Source organism: Manacus candei, unplaced genomic scaffold (genome assembly GCF_025592945.1).
Source record: "Manacus candei isolate 608988 ecotype Guabito, Panama unplaced genomic scaffold, ASM2559294v1 h1tg000047l, whole genome shotgun sequence".
Lineage (NCBI taxonomy): Eukaryota > Metazoa > Chordata > Aves > Passeriformes > Pipridae > Manacus > Manacus candei.
In genome coordinates this window covers 12,593,599-12,607,759 of record NW_026138095.1, presented here as the reverse complement: position 1 = coordinate 12,607,759, position 14,161 = coordinate 12,593,599, and the positions used below count along the sequence as shown (strand labels likewise).

Here is a 14,161-nt window from a genome sequence, read left to right as displayed (position 1 = left end):
GATCAAACACAGAGAGAAGGCAAATGGAAAAAATAATTTTGGCGTTGGTTTAAAACAAGTTCTATTTCTAGGATTTTTTTAAGGTGTTTATTTATATCAATTTTGAAGGAACAATAACAATTCAAAATAGCTGTAACACTCAATACAGCTGTACTTTGAATTAACACTGATCACTTAATATAGAACTAATTTGTAAAAAGCACCCAAATGAGATCTGTCTCAGTAGTCTCATATGCAAACCCCAATAAACACATAGATGGTATGACAAACCAAGTAGCACTTTTTTGCCTTAGCATGTTTAGAAATAGCACCAGTTATAGCAGTAGTGGTTTGGGAAAAAAGTATTATATGCTAGTGAAATGAAGTTCAAACTGGGTTGTATATAGTCTCTTCTTCTCAGTATCTGCACAAAATGTGCCCTGCATTTGCCAAGGCACTGCACAAAAACAACCGACTGGGTACTTCAATAATAATAATAAGTAAATTGGTTGCCTTTTTGAAAATTAAGCAGCACTGTTTATATTTATGGTTTTAACAATAATGTCATCCTTAAAGTAAAGCTTCACGTATTTCCTGCACGCTGATTTTTTCCTCTCACTTTCTTTCTCTTACAGGGTTTTTTGGTAGCAGTTCTGTATTGCTTTGCTAATGGAGAGGTAAGACACAGTTTATGAGAAAAGTTTTTAGTTTGTTAGTGAAGTATATTAATGACACTCAAAAGGATGAACACACTGACCAGCTCTGCTTATTGAGAACATGTGTGCATTCTTTTGAGCTGGTAAAATTTTGTGAACAGGACAGCAAGAACTCTCACAGCTTTGGGATTCAAATGCAAAGTATTTCCACTGAAGCCTGAGTGGTGTCTGAGATACCATGATATGAGATAACCATACTGGAGGTATGGTTAGCCTGTGGTGTCTGAGATACCACCAGAAACTTATGGTCAGTCACACACCTAAACCCCACTCCTTTATTCAGCTGAAACCCCAGACTGCATGGTTGGTCAGGCTGAACCCCTTAGTTTACCCCTGAACTCCATGTGAAGTGACCATATTTAGGGTTCTATGATATCTTAGACAGCAACATGCTGAAAAAATAGTTTAATAGAATCACGGAATGGTTTGGGTTGGAAGGGACCTTAAAGATCATCTTCCAATCTCCTGCAACAGTCAGAGACACTTTTTAATGTGTGCACATCCCTAAACTTGCTGTAAGGGATTCCTTGTCTGGAAGTTGTCTCCTGCTGTGCCTCAAGGGACAGTTGGGGGTTCAATTTGCTCTGCACCAGGATGTAGACGGAGCAGAGATGACAGCAGAGAAAGCTAACCTCCTGCCAGTATGGGGTGAAGACTGAAATCACACCAGGTTACTCAGAGGTTTGTCCAGCTAAACTTCGAACCCCCCAGCCCAAGGACAGAGGTTCCACCACCTCTCTGGTCCTCTGTTCCAGTGCTTCTCCATACTCAGGAGGGAATATTTTTTCCATATATTGTCATAGAATCGTGGAATTGTTTTAAGTTGGAAAACACCTTAAAAAGATTGAGTCCACTTGTTAACCCAGTACTGCAAGTCTGCCACTAGACCATGTCCCCAAGTGTCACAACCACATAAATGTCTCCAGGGATGGTGACTCAATCACTCCCCTGGGCAGCCTGTTTGATATAGAATATTTTGCTAATGTCTAATATAAACTTCCCCTGGTGCAACTGGAGGCCATTTTTTCTTGTCCTCTCCCTCGTTCACCGGGAGTAGAGCCCTATTTCCCCTAGTTCCCCCATCCTGTCAGGGAGTTGCAGAGCCAGAAGGTCCCCCCTGAACCTCCTTTTCTCCTGGGTGAGCGCTCACAGCTCCCTCAGCTGCTCCTGCTGCTCCAGACCCTTTCTGTATATATTTCAGTTTGTAATCACTGTCTCTTGTGTCCCTACCAAACACCTCTGCAGAGTGCCTGACTCCACCTCCTCCATGATCTCCTTATAGAAAGTATCTGGGCTTTGAAGCGTAAATACATCTCCTCATAGGGCAAGTGCCCCAGTGCTGATCTCTGCCGATAAGTTCAAGCTTATCAACACAGTTCCTATACTGGGGGTTCAAAATTAGTCACGGTATTCAAAGGTGATCTGAGTAAGGGAGAACAACTGCTTCTCTTGAACTACTACTGGCCCTCCTCCTGTCCATACAGTCCAGTGACAGCTGCATGCTACCTCTGCCTTATCACTCTGACTGCACAGAATCATATAATCACAGACTGGTTTGGGTTGGAATGGACTTTAAAGCTTACCTCATTCCACCCACATCTCATCTAAATCTCTCCTCTTGTTGTTTAAAACTGTTCCTCCCTCGTCCAATCACTATCTGCACATGTGAAAAGTGGCTCTCCCTCTTTTTCTATGTCCTGTTTGGGCACTGGAACGGGCTCTGAGGTCTCCCCAGAGCCTTCTCCAGGCTGAACACCTCAGCTTTCTCAGCCTGACTTGCTACAAACTGCCTTGGAAAATGATACTGTGTAGGCTGTGGAATTAATCTCACTTAATTTTAAATGTTTTCTAAGTTGAATCTTGCTGTCTGTACTTCCCTTGTATTTGGCCTGGGTGCAGACTGCCACAATTGGAATAAACAGACACATATCCAGCATCAGAACACTGGCACAGACAGTTGTCATGGGACACACTACACAAACAGGACTACAGGAATTGGACACCTTTCTAAAGACATCAGTGAAACAAATGGATGTGCTTTATACAGAAGGTAGACCAGATGTTCCTAATATCTATAAAGGAAATGTGCTGTAATTTCAGAAGTACTTAAATGAAAAAGAGAACTGGCACTTGTCTGCAATAGAGGAGTGCTTGTCTGACACTTGTGAAGGGCACAGAACTGCTATCAGCTCTCATCAGCAGTTGAAAGTTGCTCTTTTGGCCTTCTACCACCTGGTCCAGCTGAGTTCTCAGGCCAAAGTTCTGCTGGTTAGAGCCAGGGGAAGTCCTGGTCCTCCACATGGGGCTGGAGCCTGCCCTCCAGCTGCAGCATGGGCTCAGGGGGTGCAGGCAGTGGGACATCCAGTGCTGAGGATTTCAGTCAGGCTGCCAGATAAACAGCTTTAACAAAACAAATCAGCTCCACGAGCACAACATTCTGGCAAAACTGCATGGTCTTCATTTCCACAGCGCCTGGGCTTTCCTCCTCTTCACTCTATCAGGCTGTAAACTGAGAAGTCACTTGAGCTCTCCCACACACATGCATAAGATTTGCAGAGGAAAATCCTTCCTTAGAGCGCAGAGGTTGGACTTTTCAGGTTGACTTAGCCAACAAGTCTGTTCCTACCTTAGAAGGACCCCACCAGGTACAAGTGAAGCCCCAAAGAGACAGGAAGCTCAGGACTGCACAGTTCCTCTCATTTTACATCTAGTATTTGTGTTAGTGAACTACAGGGTGGTCACAAGCCATCGCTATGACCAGACTGTTTTCTCCTCCACCCAGGTGAAAGCAGAACTCCAGAAGCAGTGGTCCCGTTTCCTGCTGGCAGATCCCTTTGGCTGCAAACTCTGCTTTCTTGGGGAAAACATAAAATACCTCAGAAAATGTTCACAGAAGCGAAAAAACCAGCATTTCAGCAGCAAACACCGCTTGTGCCTGGAGGTGAGCAAACCCTGGGGCATGCAGCTGCAGCAGGTGCTGGTGAGGCAGAGGACAGACTTCAACCTGGAGCCCTGCTCCGCACTCCCATCCCACCCACGGACAAGCATGTCAGACAGCAGCGAGGGAGAGGTCACCACTGGAGAGACAACTGAGGAAGTCTTTGAGGAAAGTGAGATTTAGAAAGCTGTCCACTGGGACAGCACCTGCCAACAGCCAGTGCTGTGAAAGATCTTCTTTCACCTCCAGACTGTTCAGAGTTCTGGGATGTGCAATGCAAGGAGGAAGGAGTTAATATCCCAGATGTTCCAGTTTTCTTAATCTGAGAAAAATCGTATCTGCATGTTGCTAACCTGTGTGGTTGGGTAGAAGAGGTCTGAATCAAAAAATGCTCTCAGCTGACCAGTCTGGAAGGTAGCTGATGCTGAGAGTGATGTGCACAGGAAAGCAGGATGTACTCTGGAAACAAGTAGACTCTGAACGCGCATTGTGTCCCAGCAGCTTCATCCATACATGACTGCCCTTTGACTCACATAATAAAGAAGTTGTTAATTTTTCTTTTTCATAGGATTGTTTCATAAATAAAGATATGTGTGTGGAAGACTCTTCACAGATTGAAATCATCCCCCATCTCAAAAAACCACCCCAATTTCAGACCAAACCAGACATGTTTTGTTTAAGCAAAATGACATGAGATACTTATATACATTAAATTCCAAAAAACAAACTTGAGTTGAACCAAACTTCTGCTTGCATTTTAATTCTCACATACAACTCATCCAGAGACCTATGAAATTCAATTGTTTGTTAAGATCCAGTTTCCAAAGTGGTGAACACGAGCCAATTGGCATCCTGAAAAGAAAAAAGAAAAAGGTGGCAGAAAGGTTAGCAGGTAATATTTATCTGCAATATAAATGCCTACCCTAGGTCTCACGTGTTCATTCTCTAGCCTGCAGCCAGTTACATAGCACAGTTATTCATTTTCCCTGTACTTTACTGGCGAGCATTCTATTTTAACACAGATGCCTGCAAATGTAAAAATATCCATAACCTTGGCAACTGACTCCAAGTTTGACCAAGTGACCTCTAGAGGATCCTTCCCACCTCAACCAGTCTGTGTTTCAGTGAGAACACCACATGTCAAATAACTGCTTTTAAGGGCTGCTTGTGGGTTCTATTCACATGGCTTGTCCCCATCAGGTGCCCATGCTGTGCCTGCCCTTCTAGCTTTCCCTGCTCCTACACTTCTCTATGGGGAGACTTTGTTCTCTGACCCCTGCTTCTAGCTTTGCAACCCCAAAGGACACTTTTTTAAGACAGGGGGCTTATATCTTCAATGTATTGTTTGAGCAGTATGATTGTATGCAGCTTATGTAACTTACCAACGCTTTCAAAATTATTTATCAGACTTAAAAGGTTTAGCCACGTAAACTTTAGCAGTTACGATATGCTGTTTTGTTGCAAAGAACAGACCAATTAATTGACTACCACTAGGTCAAGAACATATTTGAGCTATCACATTTCTGGCACCTTAAAAAGTATTTCTTTTACTGTTCTATCTGTGTTTAACAATCTATTTAATCAATACAAAGTTTGTATTTCAGTAATATATTAATAAAGTGTAAATATTTGATTCATTTAAAAATATATGTGCAGTTTTAAAATGCTTTTTATTTAAATGTGCATTCTGTTTATATAGCATTTTACTGCAATGGATTTCTTCAGCACCCACTGGAAACACCAGACACCACACGTATGTCGTGTCTTCCCCAATTTAAAATAGACGGATTTCTTCTAGAGCTGTTGTTTAAGATATTAAAGAGCTTGAACTGGTTTAGAATGTGTTTTACTTGGGTTTTTAAAATGTGTGAAAACTGTAAGATTTTACTTCACCTCAGTGAAATAGTTTACTTTTAATTGCATTGTAAAGTGTTTCAGATGATCAAGAAACCAGTTTTCTGTGCTCTCAACAGCAGTTCCTGTAGCTGGATTTTTCCTTTCTATTATGTGTTTGGGCTTTTTGCCTCTTTCAGTTTATTAAAATCAACTGTTGTTATATAAGCAGGCCCTGGAGGCCTGAGGTCTGATAAAAACAATCATCACATGGATTCCTTCAGAAAGCATGTTTTAAGTAGATAAATCAGCAAGATTCATCATAAGATTATAGCATTATTTATTATACCATTAAAGTACAGAAGTTGTTAGATCTAGATGGCCACACACATGAGGTCTTTTTAGAGAATTATTACAAGCTCCTCAGTTCTAAATAAACTATTTCTAGAAGACAGCAGGGAACTCCACAATTCAAATATGTTTAGTACAGTCAATGTCACATCTGTGGAAAGTCTGTAGGAATGCTGACTGTCCTCCTGGGGAGCTGAACGTCTGTATCCAGGTATCCTCCTGGGATCTTCCTTCCAGTCTTCATGGAGCCCCAGAAGGGACAGTACAGCCCAAGGAGCTGATAAAACCAGCTGCAGTGGGTCCCTGGGCTGTGACAGAAGCCAGGGGACTCTCCAGGGATCCTACAAGCGCACAAACTGGACAGTCAAAAACAGTTGGAAGAAAGAACAAGAAATATGATCTTGCTTGGACAAAAAAAGTGGAGGAGACAGACTGACCTAAGCTGGTATTTGTTTACAAGTGACATTTTATGTAAATTACTTATCCAATTTGCACATAGACTAATTATCAGACAACGGAAACTTCAACATTCCCCCAGGGGTTTATGCTTGTGTAGACCCAGTAAGGCCTTTTCTCTTTATCAATTTATTGCTCCCCAGATTTTCACTGCCCTATGAGAAAGCCTGGTGAGAGTCTGTGTTCTTCCCTCTTGGTGAGAGAGCCCATCCTCCCACAGTCCTGTTAAGTTTGGGTTCTGCGGAGTCAGTCCATTAAGTAAGGCAAGTGACATATTAACGCTTAGGTCATCAGAGACAACCCATGCCAAAACCTGATTCCCACAGCTTTGGAGTTGTCTTTGCCAAGGATTTTGCTTTCCATCAAAACTTGCATGACAAAAAACCAAAAAAAGCAAAAACAAACAAACAAAGAAGATAGAATTTCAAGCCTATAATAGCTTATGAGGTTCAGCAGAGTTTTCCCATTAGATGTAATGTGATAATGATCCAAGAGGTGCAAATAAGGTTTATTCAGTCTCAGTCATCTGCTATGAGACATGCTATAAATCTTTATGTTTTAGTACACCTAGAGCATACCCTTCCAGACACAATGGCTCCTCCTACAGCCAGAGATGTCAACTATACGCTAATTATTCATGCGTACTTACATTCTTTGTTAAATATACTGCTTCTACATGACAGAGTCTGTGCCTCAAAGGTTCAAAAGTAAAGCACAAACATTCCAATCTGGAGAGCTCTGTCAGCTCTGCCTTGGAATCAATAATACTGGTCCTTCCTTTCAGGACACAGCTGTTTCTTTTCATTTACTTCTGGAATTTTATCACTTTTTCCTATGAGTCTCAGCTCTCAGTAAAGGAAATCCTATGATCTGTAAAATTCTTCCTGATGTTAGTAACTTTTTTTTTCTTTTAATCAAGTATATTTTACTGACATCATCATTTTTCAGCTTTCATAGCAACAACAGCTCTGCATTTTTAACTATTTCTTTTCAACCTGCCATTCAAAATCTCACAAACTCCCTGCTGAGCTAAAATGTCATCTTGTGTTTAGGTATCTCTGCAGTCATTCCTGGACCCACATAGAACTACAGTGAGAAGCAGCTGCTTGTGAATTGTGTCATTGCAATTAGCTCCAGGAAATTAAAGTTCAGCTGCCACATAACCAGTCCTCAAAGTCTCGAAGGCTTGGTTCCCTTGTGCATTGTGTTCATCACATTGTAATAATTATTTTCTCCCATCACAGCTAAATACTTTCCTTGTTTGCTGTTCAGCTTGTTTCTTTGCCTTCTCTGGAGTCAGATCTGATTTTAAGCCCAGCATCACCCCTGCAGACAGTGCCCAGTAGAGCCCTTGGGCTGCTCACTCACTCCCAGAGCCTGGCCTCTTCCCTGTGTGCATCTGAGTCCCTCATTGACAGCCCTGTCCACCCAGCATTTCATCTCTGCCCCAGATGCCATAATCCTGATGATTTTACCCTGTTCCACATGGGCCCTTTCCTCTCAGGACCCTAGTTTCCCTGCCTGGAGGACCGTATGATTTCCAGAAAATGGTTGGATTTGGAGGGAGTATGGTTTGCCGCCGTGTGGAGACCTGAATCCATGTGATGTGTACCCTAAACCAGAGACACCACATGGGCCACATCCACAGCAGTGATGATGAGGCCGATTGAATGCTCCTGGCTTCCTCTCCTCCTTTGTCTTTAAGGGGTAGTGCTTAGGTCTGGCTCAGTTGTACTGCTCTGGGGTTGCAGTGTGCCCTGCTGCAGTCCCTTCCTCAGGTAGACAGCAAGGCTGAGCAAAGACAGTGTAAAACACTACCTAGAAGAACCTAAGGAAAGCAATGACAACAACAAAAAAGCACTGTGGGAATTCTTTAGCTTTTTCCATTCTTCTTTGTCTCTCAGAGAAGGAAACAGGTGGATTTATTGAACTTTATTTGTAAAAGGTATCACAGAAGATCACTATCTATCTATCATCTATCTATCCCTTTATCTGGTAACTCGAGTACAGTCAGAACATTATGCTGCCTAGAGCACATTAAATGTGGAAATCCCTGAGGTGTCCAGGAAAGACTGATGTTCTGCCTGGGTGCTGCTGCAGCTCACACAGAGGGATAGTCCTATAAGGAGGTAGTGAAAGTCAGCACAGAAACAGCAGCAGTGGTAGATAAGAGTGATGAAGTCTGGTGGAAATGAAGAAAGTGGATTTGCGGACAGGACTTATGGAATTGAACACTGCCAGGAACAAGAAAAGGTGTTGCAGGATAACAAAGCAGACATACCATTTAGAGGGAAAGGGTGCAGAGTGGAGAGGGAGACAGCAACTGTAGGAACTCAGGGAATAACCATTATGAACTGCATCAGCAATCCGGGTGGGAGAAGAGCTGGCTGGAGAAGCGCCTGGATGAGAAGATGCCCTTGGATGACATGTGTGGTGGGAGAGAAAGCAGGAAGAAATGGGGAGGTCAAAAGGAGAATCATTTACTGGAGGCATAGTGGGAAGTTAAGGGTTTGACTCTGAAATGAGGCAATGAGATAGAGGAGTGTGTATGGTCAAGGCAGGAATTGAGGGACCTCAAGGAAGTGCTTGTGTCCAAGGGTAAAGGGGAGATGCTGTCTTTACTGGGTGAGCAACAGGTAGGTGTGATTGTAAAAAAAAAAAGCACAGGTTAAAAGCAGCACAGGCAGTATCTGTGCAAGAAAACCATTTAAACCATTTGTGCTGGAGCCATTGCCTATTGCCATTGCCGATACTTCAGTGATTACTGATAGCTCCACACATGGATTGTAGAGACGACTTGGTATTTTCACTGTTGTAACCACCTCATTTGTAAACCAAGCCTGTGCCCAAACTGCTTCTCTAGGTCTTCTCTCCTGTACCATGTCATAGAGGTAATGCTATGGGAAGGTTATATGAGTTCCAAAAACTCATGGGAGACAAAAAAATCTGTCAATTGCTGTTTAACTACAACATTGACACTGCTGGGGAAGAGAGTACCTCAGCAGAGGGTCAAAGTGTAATCTAGGGATGAATCACAACGTATTTCATGTGTTCCTTACAAAGCTTTCTTCTCCCACCCTTCTCTAAGAAACTGGTGCGTACTGGTCACTGGCATGCCAGGACACAGGACTACATGGACCTTTGTTCTAATCCAGATTTTTACTTTTCACAGACTTGGGAGGTAAGAAATGAGTTTGCTTCAGCAATAGAGAAGACTGAGGAAAAGCATAAAGCAACAAAGACCAAAAAGGCATTGAGCACACATCTGCCTGTGATATATGTAAGCACCACAGCAACCAGACTGTTAACTATGCTCTTAAGCACACAGCTGCACACATTTGCAGGCATTTTCATGATAATGTGAGCCAACATGAAGGATCCCTGGGAACTGTGAGCAGTGCTAAGACGGCATCCTGACTAAACTCCCACATTTTCACATTTCATCACAGTGTCATCCAGCAGCCTTGCTTCCTTTTACATAGACTTGGAGAAATTGAAAGGGCAGTGGGAAGAGCCCCTGAAGCCTGTACCTGTGATCAGAGCCATGAATGGTACTGAGGAACTCAGCTTAAAGAAAGACATACAAGAAGTTGATATAAAAAAAGAGTCCCGGTCTCTGAACAAACAAGCAGACAAATGATACAGTCTTGAAGCATTTGCTAAGTCTACCAAAAAAAAAAAAAATCATAGCTCTGTAAATAAAAAGACTGTAACTTCTGCTGTAGCTCACAGACACTTGAGTGTTTGGTTTTCTACTTTAGAAAACAGTAAGTCAAAATCAAATCAGAAATGGATGTTTTCATCCTCCGCTTTCAGGGACTTGTGAACAAACCAGTGCAAACAGCCTGGAGCACAGACCAGTGAGGCTGGACTGTTTGTGCCTACAATAAATACTTCACTAGAGCATGTTTGTAATTTTTTTTCATTTGTATAAGGACTGAGACAGTAATTTCCAGAAGTGAGATTGAGTAAGAAATGTGACATGAGTATTTCTGTGGTTTGAGTCGAGCTAGAAAATTCTGACTGCTGAAACCTTCCCTGTGCATGAGGTCAGTTCAATATAAGATGTGCAAACAGCATTCCTTGGGCCATTTGGTCTCAACCATCAGTTCAGAAATTGCCATATATAATGAAACCAGATGACAGAAATGGTGGTTGGAACCTGTGTAGCAAACCAGGAAAGATTACAAGAGTTGAGTTAAACCAATTGCTTTAATTTTGCGCATAGCTTTACTTTTTAAGGGCCTCATGCAGGACACATTGACCTCTAAGGGTTCAAAACCACTTTCAGCCCATTCAGCTTGTAGAATAAGTTTAACTTCTTCAACTGACTCACAGTAGTAGCTATGACTTCTCCTATGCCATGACCTTGTGTGAATCCTTCCATGAGCACTGCAAATCATCATAAGCATCTGCGACCTTCCGCAGCCTGGTTCTCTGTCCATCCTAAGCACTGCAAGGCAGTTGTCTCTTCTTGTGTTTGCACAGTGGCCAACACAGATAAAGACAGGCCCAACAGATCATTGTTAGACCTCTAAATGCACCAACAGGACTTACCTGCCCTATGGCTGCCACCCATACTCTCCACCCACGGTTCCAGGAACACTGCTTAACTTCAGCCTGAGCCATGTTGTAGGTGTCTCAGGTATGTTGTAGGTGCAGTTACCTGCAGCTTTTCCTCTTGAATGGACCTCAGACCTTGCTTGTAGCCTTGTTTCTCAGTCCTGTCTGTCTCCCCCTGACAAAATTCCATGGATGAACCATGGATGAATTCCTTGTCTTGGGATGCCGATGAACCCAGTTAACAGTACCCTGTTTTTTCCACACTTTTCAGACCTGATCAGTGAGGGTTCTGCCTGTGCTGTGGTCACTGAGCTCCTAGTTTGTTCCACCCTCACAGAGCAACCCTGACTCTTGCTGCTTCCTGACACCATTGCTGAGCACATTTTTCATCAGGAAACATGACGATCTGCAATGGTTATATAAATGAAACATCAGAAGATGTGAGTAGGAACTGCATTGGATTCCATCAGAGAATTGTCCAGCATAGGATTAGGTGGCCCCTTTCCAGGTTGGTCATCCTGTCATCCATCTGGTAGACATGCTGGTTGCCTTGGTGCTTCCAAAATTGCAGCCTCCCATAGTAAAAAACTTCAGCATTACTTCTTTCTAACTTCAGGTTATGCCTTGCTCTTTAAGCAAGGTGTCATGTGGTGCCTAACCTCTGTTTTGCCCTAGAAAAATGCTGTAAGTGCAAGGCTTTTCCCTGAAACCCCATCAAAGGTTTCAGGTTAGGGTTAAGAAGTAATGATTGAAGTAAGGTAAGTAATGTGGCTGCAAGTGTCATGTTGGCCTCTGATGACCATACATCAAGGTCATATATGAAGAAAATGATGCAGTTAGAAATATGTCACATGGCACATCACAGGACATGGCCTGTCACCTCCTCTTTCCTGGCCCTGTTCTGAATTGGGCCACACTGAGGCACTGTAGACTGACAATGATTAAGAATGAGTCAATTGTGGCAACAAAGTCGGATTTGAAAAAGCAGACGGCTTTCACTTTTGTGGCTGAGGGGATGATCTCTCTGCTGTTGGCTCCATCACCATTCCTGGTAATACACCTTGCTATTTTCAACTGCCACAGATGCAGTTCTTTAACATCCTAATCTGGAGCCCTCTTAAGGCAAAGAGCGAGGCACACTGACATCTGCTGTGGAAGTTTGTCACTTGCACTCCAAAAACTGCACTGTGAGGCTTTGAAGTGTAGGGGAGTGAAAGGGCACTGGACACATAACCTCAGGGTTTCTTCTCAGGGAGCAAGCTGCTTAAAAAAAAAATCATTAAGCTATGTTCTGACATAACACAGAATCACAGAATCTGCTGATTTGGAAGGGACCCACTATGATCATCGAGTCCAACCCTTAGCCATGCACAGGACCATCCCCACCCAGGAGTCACCCCCTGTGCCCCAGAGGATCAGCCAAACCCTCCTGGAGCTCTGGCAGCCTTGGGGCTGTGCCCACTGCCCTGGGGAGCCTGGGCAGTGCCCAATCAGCCTCTGGGGGAAGAACCTTTGGCTGAGATCCAACCTGAGCCTGCCCTGACACAGCTCCAGCCATTCCCTGGCTGCTGTCCCTGATCCCCCCAGAGCACAGCTCAGTCCCTGCCCCTCCTCTGCCCCTCCCCAGGCAGATGGAACTGCAGTGAGATCTCCCCTCAGTCTTCTCTAGCTGAACACACCAAGTGCCCCCAGCCACTCCTCAAGGCTCTTCCCCATCTTCATTGCCCTCCTTTGGAGACTCCCTAAGAGCTTAATATCTTTTTTATATTCAGTGCCCAAAACTGCCCTAATATTGCAGGTGAGGGCCGCCTCAGGGCAGAGCTGGCCCTCCTGGTTGCCAGGGCACTGCTGACTCAGGGCCAACTGGCACCCATCAGGACCCCCACGGCCCTTTCCCAGCGCTGCTTTCCAGCATCTCATTCCCCAGCCTGTCTGTACATCCCAGGAGCAGAATCCAGCACTTCCCCTTGTTGAACTTTCTATGGTTGGTGATTCCCAACCCTCTGATTTGTCGAGGTCTCTCTGCAGGGTCTCCCTGCTCTCGAGGGACTCAGCAGTTCCTCCCAGTTTGGGGTCATCTGCAGACTTGCTCAGTGTCCCTTCCAGTCCTGTGTCCAAGTCATTTATGAAGATGTTGAAGAGCACAGGGCCCTGTGGAACCCCACCTAGTGACAGGTCCCCAGTCTGATGTCATCCCAGTCACTGTCACCCTCTGTGCTTGACCCATGAGCCAATTGCTCACCCACCACATGATGTGTTTATCCACCCATGGGCTGGACAGTTTGTCCAAAAGGATCTGAGAGAGACTGTATTGAAAGCTCTACTGAAATCCAAAAAGATCACATCAACCAGCTTCCCTTGATCCAGGTGGGTTACCCTGTCATACAAAGGAAATCAGGTTGGATAAGTAGGACTTTCCTCTCATGAAGCCGTGCTGGCTGTGACCAATGACTTCATTGTCTTTCAGGTGTTTTTCAATACTTCCAAGGATAACCTTCTCCATAACTTTACCAGGCACTGAAGTGAGACTGACAGGCCTGCATGTTCCAGGGTCCTCCTTCTTGCCCTTTTTGAAAACTGGGACAATGTTCACCAGCTTCCAGTCTGCCAGGACCCCTCTGGATTCCCAAGACCACTCAAAAATCATCAAGAGAGATTTTGCAATGAAATCAGTAGATCTTTGAGAATTCTTGGATGAGTCCCATCAGGCCCCAGAGATTTGGTGGGATCCAGCTGGAGCAGCAGTTCCCACACAGTTTCAGGGTTGACTGGGAGCTGACCATTCTGGTAGTCATATTCCTCCAGCTCAGGGCACTGAGACCCCCTTGGCCCATCATCTGTGTTGAAGACAGAGGTCAAGAAAGCATTAAACACGTCTGCCTTGTCTCTGTCCCTGTTTGTAACAGGATGATGATATTTCTATACTGCCTATTTCCATTAACGTATTTGAAAAAACTCTTTTTATTGTCCCCCATATTTCTGGCAGCTTCAACTCCAGTTGAGCTTTGGTCGCACGAATTTTCTCCCTGCAGTGGTCAGCAGCATCTCTGTGTTCCCAGGCCACTTGACTTCGCTTCCACTGGGCACACACCTTCCTTTTTTGCCTTATTTACAAGAGAAGATCCCTATTCAGCCAAATCGGCCTTCTGCCACCCCTGCTTGACTTCCGACTTTTGGGAATTGTTGCTCCTGTGCCCTTAGGAGGTGATGTTTAAAAAGTGGTTGGCAGTGATGGACCCCAGCACCTGCAAAAAAATTTTCCTAGAGGGCCTTACTTACTACTTACCTGAGCAGCCTGAAGTCTGCTCTCCTCATGCCCAGAGCT

General features: G+C 44.2%; 1 protein-coding gene across 2 annotated transcripts in view; it reads left to right on the top strand.

The window, feature by feature from the left end:
* The window catches only part of GLP2R (glucagon like peptide 2 receptor), a 40,529-nt gene extending 36,331 nt beyond the window's left edge, over nt 1-4,198 (top strand). For both annotated transcript variants that reach the window (XM_051798048.1, XM_051798046.1), the window contains 2 exons: nt 615-656; nt 3,478-4,198. In XM_051798048.1, the coding sequence (XP_051654008.1) occupies nt 615-656; nt 3,478-3,816 (381 nt within the window). In that variant the 3' untranslated portion in view covers nt 3,817-4,198. The remainder of the gene's footprint in view (nt 1-614; nt 657-3,477) is intronic.
* Nucleotides 4,199-14,161: the final 9,963 nt, after the last annotated feature.